Source organism: Lagopus leucura, unplaced genomic scaffold (genome assembly GCF_019238085.1).
Source record: "Lagopus leucura isolate 7727_CA_CO unplaced genomic scaffold, USGS_WTPT01 153-8_obj-0_obj, whole genome shotgun sequence".
NCBI classification, from domain to species: domain Eukaryota; kingdom Metazoa; phylum Chordata; class Aves; order Galliformes; family Phasianidae; genus Lagopus; species Lagopus leucura.
In genome coordinates this window covers 36,117-60,965 of record NW_024966267.1, presented here as the reverse complement: position 1 = coordinate 60,965, position 24,849 = coordinate 36,117, and the positions used below count along the sequence as shown (strand labels likewise).

General features: G+C 54.9%; 1 protein-coding gene across 2 annotated transcripts in view; it reads right to left on the bottom strand.

Annotated features, from left to right (window-relative positions):
• Window positions 1–516: 516 nt before the first annotated feature.
• Window positions 517–24,849, bottom strand: part of KANSL1 (KAT8 regulatory NSL complex subunit 1) — a 52,912-nt gene continuing 28,579 nt past the window's right edge. The window contains exons 2-14 of one of the 2 annotated variants that reach the window (XM_042893052.1): window positions 19,730–19,871; window positions 16,844–16,948; window positions 12,222–12,337; window positions 10,985–11,180; window positions 9,270–9,435; window positions 6,390–6,575; window positions 5,930–6,091; window positions 5,470–5,621; window positions 3,375–3,493; window positions 3,060–3,117; window positions 2,786–2,898; window positions 1,257–1,500; window positions 517–868 (exon numbers count right to left, since the gene is read on the bottom strand). In XM_042893052.1, coding sequence (XP_042748986.1) covers window positions 605–868; window positions 1,257–1,500; window positions 2,786–2,898; window positions 3,060–3,117; window positions 3,375–3,493; window positions 5,470–5,621; window positions 5,930–6,091; window positions 6,390–6,575; window positions 9,270–9,435; window positions 10,985–11,180; window positions 12,222–12,337; window positions 16,844–16,948; window positions 19,730–19,871 — 2,023 coding nt within the window. In that variant the 3' untranslated portion in view covers window positions 517–604. The remainder of the gene's footprint in view (window positions 869–1,256; window positions 1,501–2,785; window positions 2,899–3,059; window positions 3,118–3,374; window positions 3,494–5,469; window positions 5,622–5,929; window positions 6,092–6,389; window positions 6,576–9,269; window positions 9,436–10,984; window positions 11,181–12,221; window positions 12,338–16,843; window positions 16,949–19,729; window positions 19,872–24,849) is intronic. The other variant, XM_042893053.1, reaches the window with a different exon arrangement.

The following is a 24,849-nucleotide window of genomic DNA, read 5'->3' as shown; positions in this document are numbered from 1 at the left end:
CACCCGGGGCTGCTCTGCTGCCCCAAGAAGGAAGGAGGTGGGCTGAGAGGGGCGGTGGGGGTCCCTCATTGGGACACTGCGCCCCGCAGGGGGGAGCAGCAGCACAGCCCCCCATGTGGGGAGCTGCCAAATCTGGAGACTTCCCATCCCTCACGGCTCACAGAGGGGCTGCAGGTTAAGGGGAAGAGACCCTTCTGCTTCAGAAATCATCCCAGCCTCTGCTATGGCCAGCTACAGCCTGCGCTCTGTGCTTGTGCACCTACAAGGGGAGGGGGGGCCTGAGGCGGGGGGCCGGAGGGGCTGCTCCCCTCCCCAGGCTTCACTCTGCTGGGAGGAACACAGGGGGGCTCCTTGGTGTGACAAGGAAACATGGAGAAAAAACAAAAAAGAAAAGAAAAAAGAAAAACCAACGAAAAAACAAAAAAAAAACCCAAAAAAAACAAAACAAAAAAAAAAAAAAACCAGTTTCTAAACTCCTTAAATTCACTAAAAACTGTGAAAATTCCCGGCAGGATGTTTGAATATCAAACGCAGATTTTGGAAGCTTTAATGCCAAGAGTTTTAGTTCTGTGTGTTGGTTTTGCTCGTGTCTCCCCGTACGTCTCTATCTGTGCGCCGGCCGCTGAACCGCTGCTGCTGCAGAGGAGGAGGAGGAGGAGGAAGGAGGGGGGGTTGCCGGGGGGGGGCGGCTCTTGATGCCCGTCAGGGTGGGTGAAGCAGAAGTGCCATCGGCGTCCCGGGAGGATTTGCTGCCCGACGTGCGCCGGGTGCAGCGTGACGACCGGTCCTGGGGGTCGCATTGGTCCTCACACTCCGTCCTGGGGTCGTACGACAGGGGGAAGCAGCGCCGCTCCCAGGGCAGCACGGCCTGAAGGGAAAAGACAGCGGGGCTGCAGGGATCCTCGGGGCGGCTCTGCTGCACGGCTCTGCCCTCAGCCCCCTGCCTGCAGCCCCTGCCTGCAACCCCCTGCCTGCAGTGCAGCCCCCTGCCCTCAGCCCCCTCCTCACAGCCCCCTGCCCTCAGTCCCCTGCCTACAGCCCCCTGCCCACAGCCCCCTGCCCTCAGTCCCCTGCCTACAGCCCCCTGCCTACAGCCCCCTGCCCTCAGTCCCCTGCCTACAGCCCCCTGCCTACAGCCCCCTGCCCTCAGTCCCCTGCCTGCAGCCCCTGCCTGCAGTGCAGCCCCCTGCCTACAGCCCCCTGCCCTCAGCCCCCTCCTCACAGCCCCCTGCCCGCAGCCCCCTGCCCGCACCCACCTGCTCGTCCAGAGCCTCGGGAGTGGAGCATCGCGTGTCCTCGCTGGGCAGGAGCCGCAGGGAATCGCGGGACAGGGGAGTGAGGGGAGCCGAGAGCAGTTCAGGGCTGATGGGGCTGCGCGGGGAGTGGGTGTGGGACGGCTCCGAGTGGGAATGGAAGCTGCCCACGTCTGGGGATGCTGGCTGGGGGGTGGAGGGGGTCCCCAGCTGGGGGGTTGTCCGTCCGTCCGTCGATCTGTAGGACCTGAGGGAGAAACGGACACGAGGTTCAGCTCGGCTCCATTACCCCAGATCACTGTGTCCCCCCCCCATCGCCCCCTCCCAGTTGTGCCTGCAGGGCGCAGTGCACACAGTGCGGGGGCTGGAGCACAGCTCACACTGAACCCCCCCCTGAGCCCACATCCATCCTGCAGCTCCCCAGAGGAAACGCATCCCAACATCCACACCACCAGCACCGCCAGGAGCGGCTGTGACATCAGTGTGAAATCAGCCCCTCCGTGTGACACTGAGAGCCAATGGAGGGAAGCAGTGACACAGAAGCACCGACAGCTGCGGGGGGAGGAGCGCCGCAAAGCGCCAGGCTTCAGATGTAAGCCATGAGAAGAGAGCCATAAAGAAGCACTGGAGTCACACCCATGTCTGCACGCATCTTTTCAAGGCGAATTCCAGCTGCAAGCAGCCATCGAGGACTGCTAAGGATTGTATTCCAAAATCTACCTGGGCTAAAATGCTCACTGAACACAGAAACCGGGCTGAGCTGTGCTAAGCAAAGAGCTGCAACGCTGCGGGCGACATGGAAACAGCGCCAAGGTGCAGCGAGAAGCTGCTCCAGGAATAAAAGAAATCAGTTTGGTTCCGTAGGGCAAAAGACCACGAGATGCTCAGATCTGCTACAGCACTGCAAAGGAGAACTAAGGGAAGCTGAGCTCAGCAGCACCACGCGGCCCAGGCAGGGCTGAGAAGCAGCAGCGCCTACAGCTCCATTCCTGCTGGGGACCCAGACTGGGAGCATGCTGGTGGCCAAGGAGGAGTCACTGGGAGCTACTGGGACGGCTGGGAAGCAGGAGGAGCTCTTCTGCCCAAGGTGAAGGTGGGAGCTGCATGGAAAGCAGATGGCAGTGCCAGACCTCCTCCCAGGGCTCTGCACACCGCGGGGCAGGGAGCCTCCAGCCCTGGAAGCACTCACACCACAGCCAGAGCCAATGTGAACTTCAGCCCTGCCTGCACTGCAGCACAACCAGACGGAGCCACCCTGCTGCAACCACAGCTGCAGTGAGAAGAGCGCTGCGTGGCTGCATGCAGCTGCAAGCCATCAGCAAGAGCGCAGCAGATCCAAACCAAGGCATCAGAAACCAAACAGAAAAGAGTGAATCTCATCACACAGCTCTGTCAGATGAGGACAGCTGAAACGCGCGCTGTTTTTGACTCCCACTCGTGAGAAGACACTGCAGCAGAACTCAGCGCTGAGTGATGGGAGGAAAGGAAGGACCCGGGGGTAACGGACCAGAAGCAGAGCCGTGCTGCTGTACCTGCTGCCCCGCCGCTGTGGGGGCACACTCGTGCTCCAAAGCCACCGGGCTCGCTCCATCTCTTCACACTTGCTGTGCCGAGCAGCAAAGGCCGAATCAGACAAGTCCTCGATCTGTGGGAGGAATGGCACAGGGCTCAGGCGGGGGCTTTTCATGTCGAACGCACGTCTGTGTGCAGTTTTTCCAGTAAAATGAATTGGTGATGTCCAGAGGGTGCTTCCCCCACTGCCTCCAAACCCAGCATCACCTCAATGGGAAACAGGGCAGCTCTCACCTCCTCGTTGTCTTCATCAGGGCTGATTTTCAGGGCGCCGATGTCCACCTCACGCCAGCTGCAAACACAACATCAGAGTGCAGGCGGTCACAGCGCAGCCCCATCGTTGGAGGAAGTCACAACAAGCAACACACGCAGGCTGGGCATTAAGCCACACAGCCACATCTGTCCCCCAACCCCCCCCACGGTGCCATCAGAGCCATCTCACTCCCAAAGTCTGCTTCAGCGTGAGGGCTGGGAGGCTCCCAGAGCCCCATTCCTCCCCAACAGCTGCAGCCCCTGGAGCAGAGCCCCGAGCCAAAGCTGGGCACAGACCTGGGCGTCAGGATCTCCTTGTACTGCAGCTTCTCCACGCGAGTTGTGGCTGCGACAGACATCGGGATGACAATGTTGTTAATATCAAATGAACTTTCCCCTCTCCTCCTCCTCGGCTGCTGCAACAGGAAGACAAGAACAACATGAGAAAGGGTCGGAGGCTTTGTTATGGTAAGCCACTGACAAAGGATCAAGAGATCTGGGCTGGAACTGAGTTCACTACTGCCTGCTGGAAGGCCTCCCCCATGGGAACAGCTCTGAAAAGGGAGAGAAGAGCCCCGAGAGCCCCACAGAGCTCAGTTCCCTGTGTGAAATGGCAGTGGGACCCTCAGCACAGCTCCGATTGGGTCAGCACAGGGCTGGGACCAGCAGCTCATCTCGGCTTGTGACAGCTGCTCTAGAACCTAACAGCTTCCATCCGCAGCCACTTTAACCAGGACAGGTTTTCCAAGCCAGAAATAAGCTGCACACTCAGCTTATCCATCTGGGTTGAAGCTGGGTGCTCTCCTGCCTGTCTGTCCCCAAACCTCCACTGAGCCACGAGAGCAGCACTGCAGCACAGACACAGGATGCTCCAGGCTCTCAGCCCACCACTGCTGTCCCCATGGGTGAAGCTGACAGTGGGAAGCTCCTGCAGGGCTTCTCCCCTTCCGAAACCTTAACTGGTGCTTTCATGTCCCAGAACAGCCGTGTTCCTGCATTACACCCCGAGCTCAACCTGCACTAAGTGATGGGACATTGCTCAGCTTTCCCAATCGGAATTGTATTGGCTTTGGTAGAACTGGCAGCGTGCAATAGGGACCATCATTTCTGAAGCAAAACCTGCTGGGCAGCCGCAGGCAAAATGCAAAAGCACAGCGAGTCACAGTGCAGGAAGCTGCAGCTCCTCTCATGCACACACCTCTCAGCTCAAAGCAGCTCCCTCCACCTCCCCAAAGGAATCCCAAAAGTTGCAGCAAAGCTGTGCACGTTGGGAGGTTCTGCAAAACCACCAAAACCAGACCCAAACCTTGCCCTGCCTGACAGCCCTGTGCACAACGCCCACACCTCAGCACAGCTGGCTTCTGGGGCTGGAAGAAGCCAGGTGCTAAAAACCAGCATCCAGGAAAGGAGCTGCCAGCGATGCTGCCCAGCACCACGCTGCAACCCTGCTGTTCAGGATGGGCACAGGGAAGAGTGGCAAAAGGAGCAGAAAGGAAGATCAAGTGCAGGAAGCACGAACAGATCTCATCTTGACATGCTTTGGCTGCTGAGGAGGAGCGCCCTTGTCTGCAGAACACCTGGCTCACTCAGGGAAGCTGCTGCTGCTGGTTGGAGTCTCAGCCCCTCTGAGCCTTACAACCCACCTCACTGACAACACAGCTGATGATGCAACAGCAAACTGTTCTGGGAAAGAACCCGGCTGGAGGTGGCAGCCTGGAGCTCAGAGCAAGGACCGAGGCACACCTTGTGCTCTGAGCCCCCAAACCCTGCATCCCCAGCATGGGCTGCGCCACACAGAGGCCAGGAATTTCCTGGGATGCACAGTTCAGAGCTGAAAAGAGCAGGAGGGAGCTGGGCCCTGCTTGCTGGTGGCTTTCAGACACAGCTCCACAAAGGTTCCAAATGCTGTCATCCTTTCTGGGAGGCTGAGCTTGTCTCAGCACACAGTATGAGCCAAGCAACTGCTGAACAACAGGTACAATGACAGCTGAGTCCCATCCTCAGCCCGATTTACAGCCCAGCACATGGAGAAAAGGCCAGGAAGGGGAAGAATCCCAGAGCAGGAGCTGTTGTTGTGTCAGCAGCTCTACATTGCCGGTGCTCAGCTCTTCTACTCCGTTTCCTGGCATCCCCTGACAAATTCAGTAACCAAAATCCGGACGTGGAGCAAAGCCAGCAGACTACTGGGAACAGGACCATTTACCAGCACTTACTGAACTGACAGCAAACCTGTCAGCTCTGTGCACAGCCAGGAGCACGGCAGACCCGAAGCCAGAGCAGAAAGAGAGCCAACAACTCCACTACCAGCAAGGCAACACCGAGTCCTCAGCTCCAGAGGCTGGGGAGCACAGAGCCGAGCTCAGCAGCTCTCCAGACAGACACCAATACTTACAGCCGTGCTGGAGGTGCCCTGGGAGCTCGTGCTGGTGGGAGCAGAGCCCTCCGAGGAGGCGGACAGCTGCCGTGCTATGGGGCTGTGAGGTGCGTGGGTCGCAGCTGCTGCCAAGTAGCTCGGGCCACCGATGTCCGCATGATGCTTCAGCACTGCGTGGGGAAGGGAGGAAAAAACAAAGAGCCACGTTAGCATTAAAAAACAAAAGGGTGGGGGGCAGGAAGGAGGGGAGAAAAGGACCATCTCTGCCAGAAATGGCCAATGCTGAGGTGCACCCTGCAGGAAAGAGAAGCGTTTTCTGACTGCAGACGGCTCTCAGGGCCTGCAGGGAGCAGCAGTCGGAGCACGCAGGCGGTGAGGAGGCCCACAAGCAGTGCGTTCCCTCTCCTCCGAGGGGGAGAGAGGCTGATGAGCAGCAAAGCCCAAGCTCCCCCCGAGAGCCCTGGCCGTGGGAGCCTACCTTCACTCCTCTCAGATGAGCAGTCGCGCAATCGCTTTTTGTCATGGGCGGGAGGCTGGACAAGCGAGCGCTCAGGCGCTCCCTCGGCCTTGGACACGGCCATAAAATCGTCTAAAGGCAGCCTGTGCGCCTTGTCTGCCTGGGTTTTGTGCTGTGAGCGCTCTGAGGAGGGGAACAGAGAAAGAGCCATGAAACGCCTGTTTTCACCTCTCTTTCTGCGGGCACAGAAGGCGCCGGCGCTGCGATGCTGCGGCACCAACGGGCAGAGCTCTGCGTGGGCACGGCCTGGCACTCGGCAAGGGGGGTCCCGCAGCTGGGACCGGCTGCACACAAACCCCTTCGGCCCCCAAGGCTCCACTTGAAGGCTCTCCATCCTCCTCTCTCCTCCCGGATCGCACTGCTTTGGGGTTACCAACAGCAGGGGAGCAATTCTGCACACGGCAGGGCTGGGGGAACTTACTGGCTGCAGTGAAGAAGGAGTTCACCAGCTTGTGGCGGTCCTTGCGAGCTGGGTCGGTCAGGCTGCTGGTGGGCATGGGGGCTCTGTGCTTCAGCGAGAGCTTTTTGGGAGCTTTCATTTTCTCGTAGGGTTTGTTCTGCCACTGGGATTTCAACATGCTCTGGAAGTGCAGGCTGGTCGGCACGTCTGCAGAGGGAAAGCAAACGCAGTGTTCACATGAATCCAGGTGCACCAGGAAGCTGCGGTTCCATCATCACCTCCCAACCCCCAGCAAGAACTGCCCCATAAAACAGAGGGCTGTCATTGCGCAGCCAGGTTTGCCTATGTGTTCAGAATGGGAGCCTACAAACAGGAGGGGAATGAACTCTGTGGAAGGGGAGATAACTGCAGGATGAGGGGAAATGGTTTGAGGTTGAGGGAGGGAAGACTGAGGTTGGATGTCGGGGGAAGTTCTTTGCTGTGAGAGTGGTGAGGTGCTGGAACAGCTGCCAGAGAGGCTGTGGATGCCCTGTCCATCCCTGGAGGTGTTCAAGGCCAGGTTGGATGGGGCCCTGGGCAGCCTGGGCTGGTGTGAAATGTGGAGGTTGGTGGCCCTGTGTGTGGCAGGGGGTTGGAGCTTCATGATCCTTGAGGTCCCTTCCAACCCTGGCCATTCTGTGATTCTGAAGAAGCTGCTGTGTGAGGATCCAGCATTTCCAACCTGAAGCTCTTTGAGAGAAGCACAGTAACACACAATTCACACCCAGGTATATGCTGGCAGGAGAATAAAAGGCACGTGACTCCATTCTGCTATCTGTGATCTGACTTCCAAGGCACTGGGATATCTCAGCTCATCAAACCTACAGGAGTATAGACTGGAAAAGAGACATTCAGCTTAACTCCTCCATTTCGGGTCAGGCCAGAAGCCAAGTGTGACATTCATCTGCCTGGCAGGGCATCTGCCATGGAACCAAGGGTGCTCCAAACAAGCACACTTCAGGGCCCATGGAAGCACAGTCCCCCCAGTGTGCTCCCAGGCTCCCAGCTGCACCCAGAGCGCTCAGCCCTGCCCATGCTGCCTTTTCAGACCACGCTGCACACTGCAGAGGGGCACACGCTCCTTTGGCCAACGTTCCTCAAGCTTTGTTCCACCTCAATCCCACACAAATGTGCTCTCCTGACCTCGGCTGAAGGGCAGAACACCAGTGGGGTTATTTGATGCTTTTCTTGTGAAGACAGGCTATGCTGTCAGCTCTAAAAACCATCCGCTGCACCAGCAAACTCCCCCAGCAGCACTGTCCCTCCCCCAGATCTCACACGGTGTTTTCGCAGGGACTCTGAAGCGACCCTGAGCAGAGAGGAACCTTCCCAGAGCCCACACAAGGAGCTGAGCTGCCAGCCCTGCAGAGGGGCCAGCAGCGCAATTCGGAGCTGCTGTGGCATTTGGGAACTGCAGGCTTTGCCTGAGGACTTGTCTGACCTCAGAGGGCAGCATGAAGGGATGGGAGCCCTGCTGGCAGTCTCAGCAGCTGAGATGGGAATCCTGTCCCACCCATTCCAGAGGCTGGAAAGCCCCAGGAGAGGCAAACAGGGCTGCAGGCTGTGGTCACTGACAGGGGAACCTGATGCTCAGCAAAAAGCCAGGGCAGCAGGGTTTAGAAGAGTGTGGTGTTAAAGCTCTCACTGAGCCCCAACCGTTTGGGCAGCAAAGTGTGAGAGCAGCTCTTCAAGCACTGATGATCTGCAGGGACAGATCCCAGTGGGGAGGGAGGGCTCAGAGCAGTCCCTGAGGATGGCACCAAGGAGAACACAGCCTCTCTGCTCATCTCCTGCCTTTTCCTGGAAATTCATTCCGCCCTCAGCAGCTGACACGTCTGTGGAAGGACGGGCCAGGCTGAAAGGAGGTGAAAACACAAAGGCAAAAGGCAAACAAACTGTGCTGCCCTTGAGATGGTCACAGCCATGGTGCAGAGCTTCCAAGGGCCGGCAGATGGCAACAGCACCGAGCCCAGCACAGCTCACATCCTTCCACCAAGGTTATTACATCATCCCCAAACTCCCAGCTAGAGATCACACCAAGCAGAAAAAGGAGAAGAGAGAGGGGACAGAGAGCTTTGGAAGAGGGTTAAAGCCTGCTCCCAGCCACACTGCTGCACAAAGTCTGTGCAGAGCTGGATTTTCCATCTGTGCACATGGGCACAAGGCTTTAACCCAACCCAAGTACAAACAGCAGAACTCCACCTCTCCCAGCAGCCATCCCCTGCCCCAGGGAAACCTCTGTCCTGGCCTACTGACATCCCAGCTCTCCTGCAAGAGCGCCCACTCTTCATCTGCACTCGTGTTTGCTGTGGTCAGAGGGAAACGATGATGGGTGGATAGCAGCTCACGCAGCCAATAGGTTTTGGTCAGAGCAGCAGCAGCCTAATGGGAACATCCCTTCCTCCTGCACCCTCTGAGCCACCCAAGATCATGGACAACACCAAACAAGGTCAAAGAAACGTCCTGCAACTTCCACCAGTCCACGAGTGGTTTCATGCAGGTAAAAAAGCTCTGCTGAGGTCTGTGAGCACCGATCACCACGGTCTGATGTTTGGATGGTGATGGAGTTGGATGCAAGGATTCTTATGGTCCCACCCAGCTCTATGTTATGTCTAGGTTATCCTATGGCTCTATGACACTGACACTGGTCCCAGCACGGACTCTCAGGCCCCAGCCAACGCTCTGCCTTCTGCTGCAGTAAATGCTCTGCTCCTAAAACCAGGTGCAGACGAAGAGCTTGGTCTTCACTGCACCCAGCACCTCGGGATGAAGGCTGCACGGCTCCTCGCGCCCCACACAGCCCCACGGCAGCGCCCAGTGTGACCCCCATCCCTCCCCACAGCCCTGCTTTGCCGTGCTCACCATCTGGGAAGGACAGAACGGGGTGGATGCAGGAATCCAGCTGGGACAGGCGCTCCAGCAGCGGCGCGTCGTACTGCATGTCCAGCGGCGCGGAGCTGCGGGCGCCACACAGAGCACACGAGGGGCTCACGTCACAGCTGCACCGAGCCAGGCTGTTCCGATGGACCTGGGCAGGGGGACAGAGACCTTCAGCATCTCACGGGGCTCTTTTTGCACGCTGCCCCGTCCAATCAGCCCTGATTCTCTGTAACACCTCGCAGCAAACCTGTTGATTCAGTCTGGAGCTCACATACACACAGCTGAGAACAACTACTTGCCCGCACACAGCATCTCCCAGATTTGATTAAAAGTGTTTATCTAGGCTGAAAACCTCATTTATAAAACCATGAGACAGCACGATTCTGTTGTCAGAGAGGAAAAACACCTTCTTCTAGTTCAGACAAGCCAGGGAACCACCACCGTGCCAAGAGCTGACACCTTCAGTGATGTCTTTGTGGAGTGAGGAGGAGAGGTTTTCAGTCTTGGTCCCTGAACCAGGAGGGACCTTCAGTTCACAGATCCACAGACTTTACATAAACCTCCTCTACATAAAGCCACGGTGGTGCAGATGCACAACTGGATGTGAAACAGTCAGCAACCGATGAAGCCCCACTGAAATGAAAGGATCCGTCAGATCAGATCCTGTGAAGTCTGTTGAGTCTGGTATTATTCAGATAATTTCCACTAATGACTTGAATGATGGAAGAGATAATATCCTAAAGCCTTAGCAAATAGCAGTACAACTGGGAAGGGCTGCAAGCAGCTTGGAGGAGAGAGCTGGAATGAGAGAAGTGATGGAAAATGAACCAAGCACTGCTCAGTGAGGGTAAAAGCACAGAAATACCCTCAGTGAACTGATTATTTCCACTTTTAAGCCAACTCAGCTGGCCAAGAATCTGTTTTGCTCAGCAGAATGCTTCCTTCTGAGCTTCTTTAAACCCTATCCCCCACAGAGCGAGAAACCCTGAAACTTTGTGGTAATTAAGTTTGACTTGAAACACTTCTGACTCAAATACAAGTAAGTGGATTTGTGCCATCCTTGGGTCTGCAATCCTAAGAGCTGCACGCACAAAAAAACCCGTCCTTATTGCCTCGATTTCAGAGCATCTATTCTCCAACTGGCAGCTTATGGCACTCCTAAAGGAAGTTAAGAAGGATGAAGCATGCTTTGTCCTCACATGGGATGCTCAGAGAATAAACTCTGTTTCTGCTGAACTGAATTCTGCGTATGGGCAGGGGAAGATGGGGAGGAGCACAAAGTAACACGTTAATAACGGGCCCCTGTTCATTCCTGTACTGTTTCCTACACCTGATTTTTCACTGCTTCACTCAGCTGCTCCCATTTTACCAGGCTGAACCACCTGGCCTGGAGCTTACCTTAGAACAGCTGGATTCTGAAAAGAAAACCCCATGTCAGAATCCAGCACTGATGGCAGCTAACAGAAACCTTCAGCCAATTAAGAGCTTCTTTGTTTCTCCTTTACTTCTCCCACAGCCCCTCGAGCCCCACTGGGCTGCTCCTCCTCCCCTCTTTGTAACCACAAACACTCCCAAAGAAGGGAGATCTCCTTGTGCAAAGCAGAGCGGACCAACGATCGGCTGTGGAGCTCCTCTGGTGCAGAGCTGGTGCTACGCAGAGGAGCAAAGCAGAGAAAAGCACAAGGGAGCAGACTCACCTTTTTGGACAGGGGCATGATGCTGCTGGGTCGGACCAGCCGTCGCTTCTTACAGCTGAGCACCGGGCGCGTGCGGGCGGCCACACACGTCCCATCTGAAGCTGAAGGGACCACATTCATTCTCTGCTTTTTATGCAAGAGCTCCTCAGCTTCCTGGCCATCTCCCTGAGCGTGTTCTGCCAGGCCAGGCTGAAGACTGAAGAGAACAAGGAGGAGAGCGTCACTGCCCGGTGCTGCAGGCAGGGTCAAGCCTTAAGCTGAGACTGAAGCCTTAAGCTGAGATGCAAACTTCTGATCAACACTTGGGAACCACCCCCCCAACAGCTCCCAGCAGTGACACCAACCAGTGCAATGCTAACCTTCACCTTGCTGCCCACATGCAGCATCCCTGCCCTGCTGTGGCACCGATGCACGACGCCACCAACTAAATACCAGCACAACTCCACATCCACAGAGCCTTTCCAAGCCTATTTTACAAGGGTTTCACATCTAGAAATGCAAAACATTCAAAGCCCCGTGGCCTGACGCCCTGTCATTGAAAGGCTACAGGCACACAGAGGGCTGTGCCACGGCCTGCAGTGCTCCAGCTGTAGGCATGAGCAGGTCCACGGGTATTTCAGTGTGCCCACACTGCACCGTCCTGCCCAAGGTGCACTGCATGTGTTTCTGCAGCCACTGCCAGAACCTCCAAGCACCACATGGTTCAACCCTGACGTCACCCTCCAGCACAGGAGAATTGCTTTTGCTTGTTTGTATTCCTGCCCTTTGAGAGTTTCTTAGCAAAGGCAACCTGGAGAAACAACGCAGAGAACCTCGTTCCCAATGGAATCGATGGGATTTGGGGTCCTCTGTACCTCCAGAAAAGCAGGCCAAAAGTTTGCAGATCTTTCTGCAGAATAACTGCAAGCAGGGCTCTAATCTCTGGATCACACCATTTGCAAATGTATTAAAAATACCCATACAGAAACAGTTTTGAACATGCTCACTGCCTGCAGGGCCTGTCCATGTAAACACAGCTCTGTTCAATTCCATTTTCAGAAAAACAATGCTGCACAAAACCTCAAGCAAGAGATCTCCTCCAACACTGCTTCCAAGCACGATTCACTACTGAATTATTATTTTATTTCCAAAAAAGAAACCATTCATACCGTCACCCACCCAGTTACTAACAGCACATTACAGGCTTGGGTTGCAACCCTAAAAATGGAGCTCTATCTGCACTGGGGAAGCAGCTTACGTGTTGATAACTCCATTGACGGGTCTTGGTGCTCCACAGGGCTTGGTGGGATGGGACTCAGGAGTACTTGCAGCAGAAAGACCCAAGCTGTCCAAGGGCTGGGATCCAGGAACGCTCTAGGGAAGGAGGAGAGAGATGACAGATTCATTTGTGGAAATCCGAAACAGCCACAGTTTTCTTATTCCAGTTTCCAGCTGAGGATTCTGCACTGTTGCTCAGGCTTCCTTGCAGAACTCTGAGACAAGGCTCCAGAAGATGGTGTGCAACAAGACAGAGAGGAAAGGATTTGGGAGGGAGCAGCTCCAGCAGGAGGATGGGTGCATGACAGCACTCCCAACGTGAGGAACAACTCCCCTTGGGCAACCACTGCAGAGCAGGAAGGCTCACCGGAGGACTCAGTGCAAAAAGAAAAGCTCCTCACCATCTGCACAGCTCATGGGCTGCTTCCCAGCGCTGGCATTGTGCTGCAGCCCCAGTCAGTGCTGCAGGGAAGGTGGGGGGCGAGGGGAACAGGCCTGCAGAACTGAGTTTGTGCTTTAACCAAATACCTGTGCACACACAGTCCGAGCAGCACTTCTCAAGATCTTCCCAATTAGAATGCACACAGGCTGTGGCTTTAGGGCCTGAAGAGGCCAACTCCATAAAACCAGAACTGTCTGATGCTGGAAACACCTTGTTGTCTGAAGAAAGCAAGTAGGAACAAAGCGCAAGACACACACCTCTCCTTCTGCCTGGGGTGTGAAAAGCAGACAAACCCTCCTGACCTCAATGAGCAGCAGCTCCTGCACGACTGCAGCACGGAAATACTGAGCAAGGCAGAAGCCCCACTCGCAGCAGCAGGGGAAGCAGGGGGCTGCCACACTGCTTGTCAGCAGATGCTGGCTTTGCAGCCCTGCCTGTAGCATCGCTGCTCTCATGGTGCTGGTGCCAGCACAGTGCAGCAAGCTGCTGCCCCGGGCACCTCCGTGCAGCTCCTTTTGCTCTCAGACATTCTCCTCCCCTCCCCCAGGGTTAAACGTCATTTTTTCTTGCAGCACTTCCTGCACTCTCTGCCAGTGTCTCTCTAGCTGGGTTTCCCCCTTTGCGCACGCAAAGGGCGGTGGTGCATTTAAGTGCTAATAAAAAAAAGACAAAAGCAAAGGACTGACTTATCAATCCCCACGTCTGACCAGCCCCCTGCTCACCCTGCGCTGCTTCCCAGCAGCATCAGCCCCACTTCTATTAACACGTCCCCTGCAATGGCTCTTCAGCTCAAAGAAGGACCAGCACTGAGCTACGGCAGCGCAGGATTGCAGCCAGCATAGCAGGGACCTGACTCAGCCAGGGAAGAGCCCACTGTGACAGCAGGGAACGTCTGCCCGCTGCCTGTCTGAGGAACTTTGCAGGTCTTCCTATGCTTCTAGCAATAAGAGGTTTCACCTGTCTGGATGCAAGGCTGTTGGGCTGCCCCAGGCACAACTGGGAGCCCCGTGCCTGCAGCTGCAGGCTGAGCTGTGCCCTCTGGCTGAGGGTTGGTGAGCCCCAGGCAGCACCCACAGCCTCTGCTGGAGGCACAGGGTGGGAGGGCACTGCGTGACTCATCAGCTCTTTGGAAACGTGGTGTTTATTCTCTCCTCCAGGAAAGGCCTTAAAGGAGGAACTTCTCATCCAGAGCGGCCTCTGGGTTGTTGGTTTTTTTTTTTTTTTGAGATAGGAACACGCAGCAGAGGGGCTGGAAAGCATCGATCCCTTTATCAGCACCATCCCAGGCCGGTCCTATCGCACCACGTCGGGGTGTACCTGAATGGGGGGCTCCTATGGAGCAGGGTGACTCCAAGAGCTGAGCTCTGCAGCTCACAGGGCAGAGCTCCAACCACCACAGTGCTCCAGTCTGAGCTCCTCTGCTTCCAAGCATGGAGGCCACCAAAGCCTTCAGGACACCTGGGGTGCGTGGGAGAGCCATGGGCTTCTGGCTGCATGTGAGTCCAGGAGCACAGAGCAGCAGTACTCCTCCAGGTGGGCTGTTGTGACTCCACCCCAGCAATGCCCCCCATGTGCCCAGAAATGCAGGTTCAGATCTTCACCTATTGCAGACAAAAACCCCTGGAGCATGGCAACATCCTACCAAGACACTGCATCAGCATCTCTTACCTGTCACTAAAAATTTCTGGTGCTTCTCCCCACTAGCGAGAGCAGCAATGAACAGACAACAAGAACTGCTTCATGTCATTTCCATCTTCAGGCAAAAATATTATTCACCTCCCACATCTCCCAAAGCAGAGAGCAGGCATCTCCTGACATGCTCTGCAAAGCCTTGCCCCTCACTGCCAGCAGCATTAATTCCCCCCAGGACCCTCAGCCACATCCTGCACACCAACCAGAGCCCCAGCACACACAGCCCAGACTCCCATCGGCCAAAGGAGCTTTTCAGGAGAGGACGGGACCCAAAGGTGAAGGGCTGGGAATGGGACAGGAGGCACTGCCTCCCCTTACTCTGCCCTGCAGACCTCTCCCAGCTTAAAAACAACAGAAGAATCTAATTCTAAGCAGCGGGAAGAGTTCCAAAACGATAAGCAGCTTTCCAGCTTGAGAGATAGCCTAATGCAACAGGAATGGTCTCTGGGCTGTGAGCAGATCGAGGCTGTGACTCAACACCCCACCCCTATGAGCAAGACTGACCAGGCACAGCCCCCAGGGATGGGTGCCCCAGGGCAGCTGCTCTGCTCACACCTCCAGCCTGATGCAGAGCAGGCAGCCACGTGCACAGCAGGGAGAAGTGGAGGTTTGCTTCAGGAGGAGACGTACAGCAAGGCAGAAGCAGCTCGAAGAAGGTGCCAAGCACCAGCTACTTCTACCCACTTGACAGTAACTGTGCTGGCTCTGCACACATGCTGCTCCTTACTGCTCAGCAGCTATTTATTAAGAGTTGGACTCCATGATCCTTTATGGGTCCCTTCCAATTTGGGGCGTTCTGTGATTTGGCAGCCAAGGCAAGGCTTGGAACCACATCATCTTTAAGGTCCCTTCCAACCCAGTCATTCTAAGACTCTCTTTTGTGCTGCTGTTACCCCCAAGACCTGCAAGAGATGGGAGCTGTGCAGCACTGGGGCTGTAGTAATGAAAATCTGTCTGAAGAGCCTCTGTCCCAGTGAAAGGGATGAGAAAAAGGAGCAAGCAGGAAATGAGCAACAGCAGCAAGATGGCTGTGAGCAGCAAAACCAGACAGCGGTGGCCAAGCAAGCTTGTTCTCTCCTATGCACCAAATTCATAGATATTTTCTATCCTATACATACAGAGATGATGCCCAAGTGTATGGCAAGTGTCCAGAATGCATAGGGACAAAGCCAGAAGGGACACAGCTCTTCCATCTGCACATTTCCAGGTTGAAAACAGACCAGTACCATCAGATAAACATCCTGACTTAGATAAGAACGGAAATTTTCGTCCTAACCCTGCAATTTGATTATTCATCCCCGTTATCAGCCTATGTACGGGTCAGCTCCCAGCAGCAGCCAACGCCTTGGTGCAAGCTATTCCTGCAGAGGATCGGAGCACGCTGTCCCAGCAGTTGTTTATTATTCACTGAGAGCTTTTGGGGTTAAAGCATGGATGGGGAGGAGGGGGGAGACAGACGGACATCTCAGCTCGAAGGCAGACGCTGCGTAATGCTGTGCCAGCCCCGTGGCTCTGCTCTGATCCCAGTCCTGCATGAAACCCTCCTGCTCTGCACCACGCCGAGAGGTTTGGGCTGAGCTAATCTGCTAATTAAAGACCTCGGCTCCAAACACGCATCTCAAAGCCACGTCAAGCGAGGAGATGTTTTATTACACTCACTTGGAATAACCCCTTGTGGTCCACTGCGAATCACAGAGCTCACAGTGTTTGCTATTATCGCTCCTGACAGGCTGCTCAGGGAGAGGAGAAAACACTCCAAGTTCGATATTACCGATGTTTTCAGTTAAGCTTTCTCTCTGTATCATCTGAATTGGGTGCAGAATCACGGAATGACTGGGTTGGAAGGGATCTCCAAGGGCTGCAGGTTTGGGGCAGAGCGACTGGAAAGCTGCATGGAGAAAAAGGACCTGGGGGTGTTGGCTGCACGTGAGCCAGCAGTGTGCCCAGAAAGGCCAGCAGCATCCTGGTCTGTGCCCCCCATCCCACATCATGGCTTCAGAGCCCTCTGCTGTAGTACATCCGTGTGTCCCTCAGGATCAAAAGTAATCACAGCCATCCCGAACCGCCTCTGCTCCGTGCCCTACATTTCTGCATTAAATAATAAATACCTGGCGCTCAGCATCGCTTCCAGAGCATCTCACTGAAATCATTAGTTCCCTTTCTAAGGGGGAAAGCTCAGGCAGATATTAATAGTCACATCTTCAGAAGCACTTGCTAATTGTGCTGCTCTCAGTTTGAGGTGCTTTTGCTGGAGGGAAAGGCTTAGTTAGGATTTTTAAGCTTCGTAAAATGCTAATGCATATTACAAAGGTACCCCAAGGAACTCCGTGCTAAAAGGTGTTTAAATCGTATCATTTATTAACCCCAAAGTAAACCAGGAGGGGAGAGCAGCGGGTTGGCATTCCCAAAGGACAAATCCCACTGGGGTGGGGGTAGGAGGGCCGTGCTCCATGCACTGCTGCACTCACCAGCCGCTCTGCGCCGGGCTCCGGCTTCACATCAGCGCTAACGGGACGGGATGCATCATCCGCTGCGGGGTCAGGGGGTGCTGCTTCACCGAGGACAATCAGCCCCTGGAAGAGATGGAACAGAGCGTGGATTAAATGCGGCTCCTTCGGACCCAGCAGGGCAACGGCGCATCCATCGGCCTTGGGAAGAAAACAAACATGAAAACCACAGTGCAGAGAGGCTTGCATTGCCACAGCATTCTTCAGACGTGATGCCAAACCGAATCCCTCGCTGCCCGGAGTTCCCTGACACCGAAGCTGAACTCGGAGGCAGCTGAAGCCAGCTCACACATTGCAGCCCATGAGCACCCACTGCAGAAGGGCCACCCTGGGCAGCCACAGCATCCCGCCCTTCCCTGCTCTGTGTGCTGTCCTCTTGGAGCCCCAGCACGCCGCAGCCAGCAGAGCAGAGGAATGCTTTGCTGTAACAAGGAGAGGGAAGAGGCTGCTGGAACAGCGCGCAGTGCAACCTGCTGCAGCTCCGAGCAAAGCAGGTTGAGCAGGTGCCAAAAATCACCCGGTCAGAATCGTAACTCGAGGCAGATTTTTCAAAGTCATACACAGAAAATTGAGTAAGAAAGAAAATAAGTGCTGATAAACAAAGCTGTAAAGCTGGTGGGGCAAAGCCTGGTGGCAGAGCACTGATTTGTCTGGGTTAACACACTCTGTCCTGTCTGCGCTTCACTTCAAGTGAAGCTTGGACTATTTCCTCTCTCAGCAACATAAAGTATAACAAAACCATGATAACTGCACCTGATCTGAGCTGCACCATAACGAGGCAGCACGCAGTGTGCAGCTGGGAGAACCTGCAGGCCACAAAACCAAAGTCCTGCACGCAATGGTTGACCAAAACCATGGATGGGACCAATCCCACCTCCCGTAAGGATCATCCCATGCCTTCACACCATCTTCCATACAAGAGATCTGTGGCTTTCCAGTAAAATGCTGGTAGCTCATCCTCCAGAGATAACTGCTTTAAAAACAGATCATTCATAAACTGAATACAACTGTGCATGGCCTCAAACCAGCAGTGAGCAAGCAGCCAGCTTCTGGATAAACAGAATGAGTGTTTCCTGTAGTTTTCCGAGATCCAAGAAGGATGTTCAGGAGATGAGGGAGGCTGGAAGCCTAAGATCAATTAAACACCTGAAAAGTCCCCCTAGGAAAGCCATTGCATCCCAGTGCTGCTCCCGGAGCCATCCCCAGGTGAGCTGCAGCACAGCTCAGCCATCCTGCATGGACAGTGAGGAACTGGCTCTGAACACAGAACAGAAAGCAAGGAAGCTGCAGCACATCCCTCTGCTATCAGTGCTCCTGTGACTCTCAACACCTCCAGAGGCTGTATTTTAACCTCCTTATATTCGGCCAAAGAAGCCAAAGCTGAGTTCTGTTGATGAAGAAACCAACCTGTCTCCTCATTCTTCAACGACTGCCCTCATACAGCTGGAACTGAAGCCCATTCCAAAAGGTCCTTTGCACTACTGAAGTGTGTATTCATGCTCTCGCCTTCTCTACCTGCTGCATGTCTTACCCCACTGACAAAACCAGAGCACACCTTCCAAGCACCCTTGAGCTCAATGCCAGCAGCACGATGAGGTGATCTGCAGCCCTGCCAGGATGGTGGCTGTTTGCTGCTGTTTGCTTTCAGGCAGGACAGCCACTGCCAGATCCCAAGCATCTGAAATCTAATGTACCTTTTAACTTTGACAGAGCACTGCCATCTTCTCCCCTCAAACCAAGAGACTGCAACCTTAGATGAAACATGCAACACGTGTAGCCACAGTGAGGCCATTCCATGGGCCAAGCTGCCAGGACCTGCTGAAAGCATCGCATCTCCTCCTTCATCAGCTGAGTTTGCTCCTTTCTGCCACTCCTTAACTTTCAGCAAATAAATTCTGGGCCATTTGGGGTTTTGTACTTCCCAACCACCCTGCAGGATCTGCAAGGTGGAAGGATCTTTCTGATGCTGGGTCATTCATGGATGTAACACCCGCTTCCCACAGGCTGCCTTCTCTCCTCCTGATGCTGTGTTCCACCCAGACAGCCATGCTCTCCCCTCTGCTCTTTACAGTCCTCACTCACCATTTAACCTGTTCTTCTACATAGCTGCATAAAGGCCCACAGCCTTCCTCCCCTGCCTGTGCCCTTCTTCCCATTGCAGCCATCACCAGAACACCATAAATCTCGGGGAGAGAGCCTGCTGGACTGAATTCCTGAGGGTCTGTAAATGGATGCAGCACCAGGATCCTGCCTGCCACAACCTCAGCATTCCTCCCTCCGAGGGCTGACATTCAGACATGCACGCCTGAACAAGTCCTGATAACCATTCCTGCCTCATCCCTTCTCTGCTCTCCCCCATTCTGAGAGCAAGTTTGAAAACAAAATTCCTGCCATAAAGGTCAGCACTTGTAGTCTTTTGTTTTTACTGTTTCAGCTTTAAGCCTGTGCCATCAGGCAGCATCTGCAGATGGCTTCCTCCACAGCCCCATTCCCTCCCCAGGAGGTCTCTCATCGAGCTGTTCCTCAGCCCCATCTTCAGGTATTCCCAAAGAGAAAGAAAGAGCGGAGTGATGGAGGAGTGCAGCACACACACAAAAGCAATTCCTGTTTGGCACCCAGAGAGAGGCTTTTAATTGAGGCGCTGCTCTTCGTGTCACCGTGGAACAGGACTGCACTCAGCCCATGCCCAACAGCCCCCCCGCCACCCACAGCTGTGCAGTTACACTGCTTGAGCTGCAGGGAGGGCATAAAACACGTGGTGCTTTGCATGCAGCTTCCCCACTGCATGGGAAGAGAACCATCAGGAGGCAGAAAGGGCAGAACCCCCCGGATCCCAACAGCACTCACCTTATTGGCTCTGATCTGCTTGTAAATATCCGTTTGCTGCCGGATTCGGTATTCCAGGTCTGAGACGTGGGCTTGGAGCCAATTCCAGCGACTGACGATGGCTGCACGGTCTGCTGCCCATCTCCACTCTGCCCTTCGTCTCCTGGAAGAACAGACAGGGGAAGGGGGGGATGATTCTGAGTGTGACTTTAATTACACAGCCCACAGAAAACCGAGCAGAACTGACAGCCAGATCAAAAGCGACACGGCGAATGGCACGACTGATACCATCTAGCCACTGCTAATGACTACCAGCCCGGCCACAGACGTGCTGTAAAAGCCATGCCTCTGCAGAGCAACAGGAAAACAACTTTGGGTACCCAATGATTGAAGTTCTGCCTATGCGAGCGTTAAGGTTTTACTCCACGCTCAGCTGAACCAGCAGCTCCGGTCCCACCTGGCTGCAGCCAGACCCACTTCTGCAGGTTCTGGAGGGAACAAAAGCCCTCTGCCCTCCTTCCCAAACTGCACCATGTTTGTAAGGAGCCACTGGTCGTGAAATACAGCCTGACACCAGCATGGGGCGCGTGGCCACACTGGGGTGAGCTTCACAATGCACCCATGTTTGGAGAGCTCACAGTGCCTCGCAAAAGCTGTTGCCCTGCAAGGAGCTGCTGCAAAGGAAAGCAAGCAGCAGCAAATCTTTTCTGCATCAGGTGGCTTGACCCAGCAAACAAAGAAGCTGGGAAAAACCATCAGATATTACTGAGTGAGCTGCACCTCTGATCTGCATGGCTGAGAAGTGAAGGTGAGAGCACACAAACATGTGGGTGCACGGGGAACCCACACACTCTGCAGCCCTCAGCTGACTTCCTACCTGCTTTCTCTCTGCTGCAAGCACCAAACGTGGCCCAGCAGGAACATAAATGTGCTTTTGCTGTTGTGTGGATCACACCATGGTATTTTATGGTCAGCTGTTACAACAGCACCTCACCAAACTGTCACCAAACTGCAGGGCAGATGGGAACACAAAGAGTAATGTGTGTGTAAATCCACAGCTCTGCTCTCCTGCATTAGAAACCCTTGTATTACAGAAACACAACCTGAGCATCTGATTTGTTGGACAAGTGCTCAGACTACCCAGGAAGCACAGACCACAACACAGGCAGCAGCAGCAGCGTGCACGCGCAAATGCAGCACTGCACAGCACTTCAGAACTCAGGAACAAAACAATTCCCTTTTCTCCTCCTCTCATCCCCCTGCAGCGCTTCTGATGCAGAGCACGGTGCCTGCATGGTGCAAGCAGAACCCACTGATTCCCGCTGCCCGTGCCCTGCACAGCACCTCCAGTTTGGTGCCAGCAGATGAAGGCACATTTCCACCACCATAAGCAATCGCTGCAGCAGCCTGCAGGCTTCCCCAGCCTCAGTAAGATCTCCACCAGCCTGAGCTCTTCTCTCTGGCATATTTCACCATATGAAGAGCCCCCTGCTGCGCTTGGCTCAGCACAAGCCTTTCCAGAGCACGTTACTTCTCCAAGAATTGACTTCTTCCATACCCTTGTTGCACAAGCTGAAGGCAATTCGACTCCACCAGCCGCAGGTCAAACCCAACATCAGCCCTCCCCAAGCTTTCGACGCTACACCAGAGCTCTGCAGCCTTTCCATTGCTCTCTGGGGACCAAGAACAGTGCAGCAGGAAGGCAGAAAGCTGCTGAGAGCTCCCAAACCTCTGCCTTCCCTTTGCTTCCCACTGCCAGCTTACAGAGCACCTGAGTGTGTTGAACAGCACCGGCCCACTCTGTTAAACAGCACTCATTTGGATCACACAAATAAAAGTGTAAAACCTTTCATTTTCATCTCTCCAAACACTTTGCAAAGCGGAACTGCAGCCCCACAGCTGCTGCCGGGGCAGGGGAAGCTGATCCCTTCTTTTTAAGCATCGCAGACTTCCAAATGATGCTGATGGAAGGGTTGATCCCACCTGCTGAGCTGGCAGCACCTGCCCTGCTAGGGGTCACAGCACGTGCCTGGATGGTGCGTGCAGCACAGGAGGAAGAGCAGCAGTTAAATACGATCGGAGAAAGGCAGGGGGGCAAAAAAACTCCCACGTGACATCAGTGCACGTCCTTGGGATGGGTCTGAGTCCTTCCCAATGCACAAAGCATGCAACTGCGGGCTGCGTTCTGCCTTCTGAGCACAGCAGCCCGCTGCAGCATGGGGAGGGACTGAACCCCAGGTGAGTTCTGGCTGCTTCAGGAAGGGGTGTGTGCTCTGATGGAGTTATCCTTTGAACAGGTAATGTACACAGAGCCCTGCTGTGAACACAGCAGCACCTCAGTCCGTGCATTCCAGCAGTATGAGCCGCGCTGGGTCCTGCGTGCTCAGCAGCCGGGTGCTGCAGGGCTGTGCAAGCTCTGTGTAGATAAGCACTCCAGAACACGGCTGCCACCTATACGAGCTGAAACCAAGCTGATGCACTCAAACAAGGCTGCAGGGTGAAGATCAGCAGGGATCATCCCTACACGACTGTGGGAACCCACAGTCCAAGCCCAAACCTCGCTGCACCAGCAGCAAGCAAATGAGGCACGGCAGGACTGGGCTCCCATGGCCGCCTGAGATCCCAGCGAGGATGCAACAGACCACAAAAGCAGTTTCAAATATGACACTCAGCTCTATTAAAGGGCCAATTATCCATATTAATTCTGCACGTGTGTTACCTACCACCGGGCAGCAGCCCCGGGGCAAAGGCTGGCAGGAGGAACACAACGCAGCGCTTCGTGTCCATGCAGGCACAATGACTGCTCTCTAACAAGATGCCAACAGAAATCTCACAATTACACCAACTCTTATTTGAAGCAGTAGTTTCTCATCCTCTTTTTCTCCTTGCTTTTTGAGATGTTCCAATGCCAGTCCTGACAGCGAGGTGAAACACTGCCAATATCTCCAAAGCTCACTGGGAGAAGGTGGATAAAAAGCCATGCGCTCCGCTCACGTGCAATTCAGATGACACAAATCCAACTTTTTCAATTCTCCCCATCTTCAGCCGCTGAAGGAAACACACCCAGCTCAGCTGCTGTTTGCAACCCCCTGCTCTGCAGGGCCGCTGCTCTGCTGCACACCGTGAGCTCTGTGGGCAGACAGAGTTAAACTGCCCAAAGCTTTCACAGCATCACAGAATGGCCAGGGTTGGAAGGGACCTCAAGGATCACGAAGCTCCAACCCCCTGCCACACGCAGGGCCACCAACCTCCACATTTCATAGCAGCCCAGGCTGCCCAGGGCCCCATCCAACCCGGCCTTGAACACCTCCAGGGATGGAGGAGCATCCACAGCCTCTCTGGCAGCTGTTCCAGCACCTCACCACTCTCACAGTAAAGAACTTCCCCTTGACATCCAACCTCAGTCTTCCCTCCCTCAACTTCAAACCATTTCCCCGTCCTGCTGTCTCCCCTTTCCAAGAGTTGATTCCCCTCCTGTTTGTAGGCTCCCTTTAGGCACTGAAGGGCTGCAATGAGGTCACCCTGCAGCCTTCTTTTTCTCTCCTATGACGGCTCCAAGAGAGGAAGAGAAACCCCACGAGCTCTGGAGAACAATCTCGTTAGCTGATGACAACACCGCTGCCTGCCAAGAAGCCAACATGAACAGTTCGTTTGGCTGAGCTGCCCCCACCCTGCGGATGGAAGCCACAGATGCTGATGGGCTCCTCTGTGCACAGTGCTGCTCAGTTCCATCCAACCCATCCCTGCACCCAGCCATGCCCCACGCTGCTCAGGGCCACGTGTGGTTTGCATTGCTCCAAGCGCAGCTCAATGCCCTCCCTGTGAGCAGCAGCCGTGCAAAGCCTGCACAGCAGCCATTGCTCAGGATATGAAAGGTTTGTTTTGGCATCACTGCTCATTAAAAAGGGAAAAAAAAAAAAAGAGAGGAAAAAAGAGGCCAAGTGGCCTAGGCAAGTCACTACATGATGCCTGAACTCCTGCACAGGGATGATGCTGGGACAGGGCTGCACAGCCTGTGGTCACGATGGCAGAATCCAGAGCTCTTGTGCTGCAGCCGGTTCCAGCAGCACTGCCACTGCAGCTCGTGCTCCAGAGCGGGGCTCCAAGCCAAACCTCTGCCCCATTGCCGCTCTCCTGTGGCACTTTTTCTCCCTAAATCCCTTCTTAGCAGAAAAAGTGTTTCTTGGAAAATTAAGCAACGAAGCACCATGCACCAAATCATCCCTTGAAGTCATCCTTTAAAATGGAATGCCCCGTGCAGGATGTCCACACCAACGGGACAAACACTGCGCTCAGCTCCTCTCCAGGAAACTGAAAATCATCACTGCTTTGTTCAGCTGCGATTCGGAGGAACCCCCTGCACATCAGCCACGGGTGCTTCTCATTTTGGTTCTGAGCCACAGAGAACGTTGTCAGCACCTGAAAGCAGAGCATCCCCAGCAAAGCATCCCCAGCACGCTGTCCCTCCGGATGGCACACGCTGGCTGTGTGCTGAAGATGAGATGTTCTGGTCCCATCTCAGAGCTCAGCACCTCCCAGAGCCAGCAGTGGTGTGCAGTGACTCAGCACAGTGCTGGTGGTGCTGAGTCACTGCCATGTGCTGGCTGCTCCCAGCCCTCCCAATGGGAAGTGTGGGCCCTGAGGGCAAGATATGGCACTGCTCCTCCAGGGCCTGGGGACGGCAGTGCAGAGCCCTGCTGGGGGCCTGGGGTCAGAGCTGGATGCAGCCCTTGAGATACTCACAGAATCACAGAATGGCCTGGGTTGAAAAGGACCACAGTGCTCATCCAGTTCCAAACCCTGCTGTGTGCAGGTCACCAACCAGCAGCCCAGGCTGCCCAGAGCCACATCCAGCCTGGCCTTGGATGCCTGCAGGGATGGGGCATCCACAGCCTCCTTGGGCAACCTGTGCCAGTGCCTCACCACCCTCTGGGTGAAAAACTTCCTCCTCATATCCAACCTAAACCTCCCCTGTCTCACTTTAAAACCATTCCCCCTTGTCCTGTCACCATCCACCCTCAAGAACAGCCGTTCCCCTCCTGTTTATACGCTGCTTTCAAGTACTGGAAGGCCACAGTGAAGTCTCCTGGAGCTTTCCCTTCCCTTCCCTTCCCTTCCCTTCCCTTCCCTTCCCTTCCCTT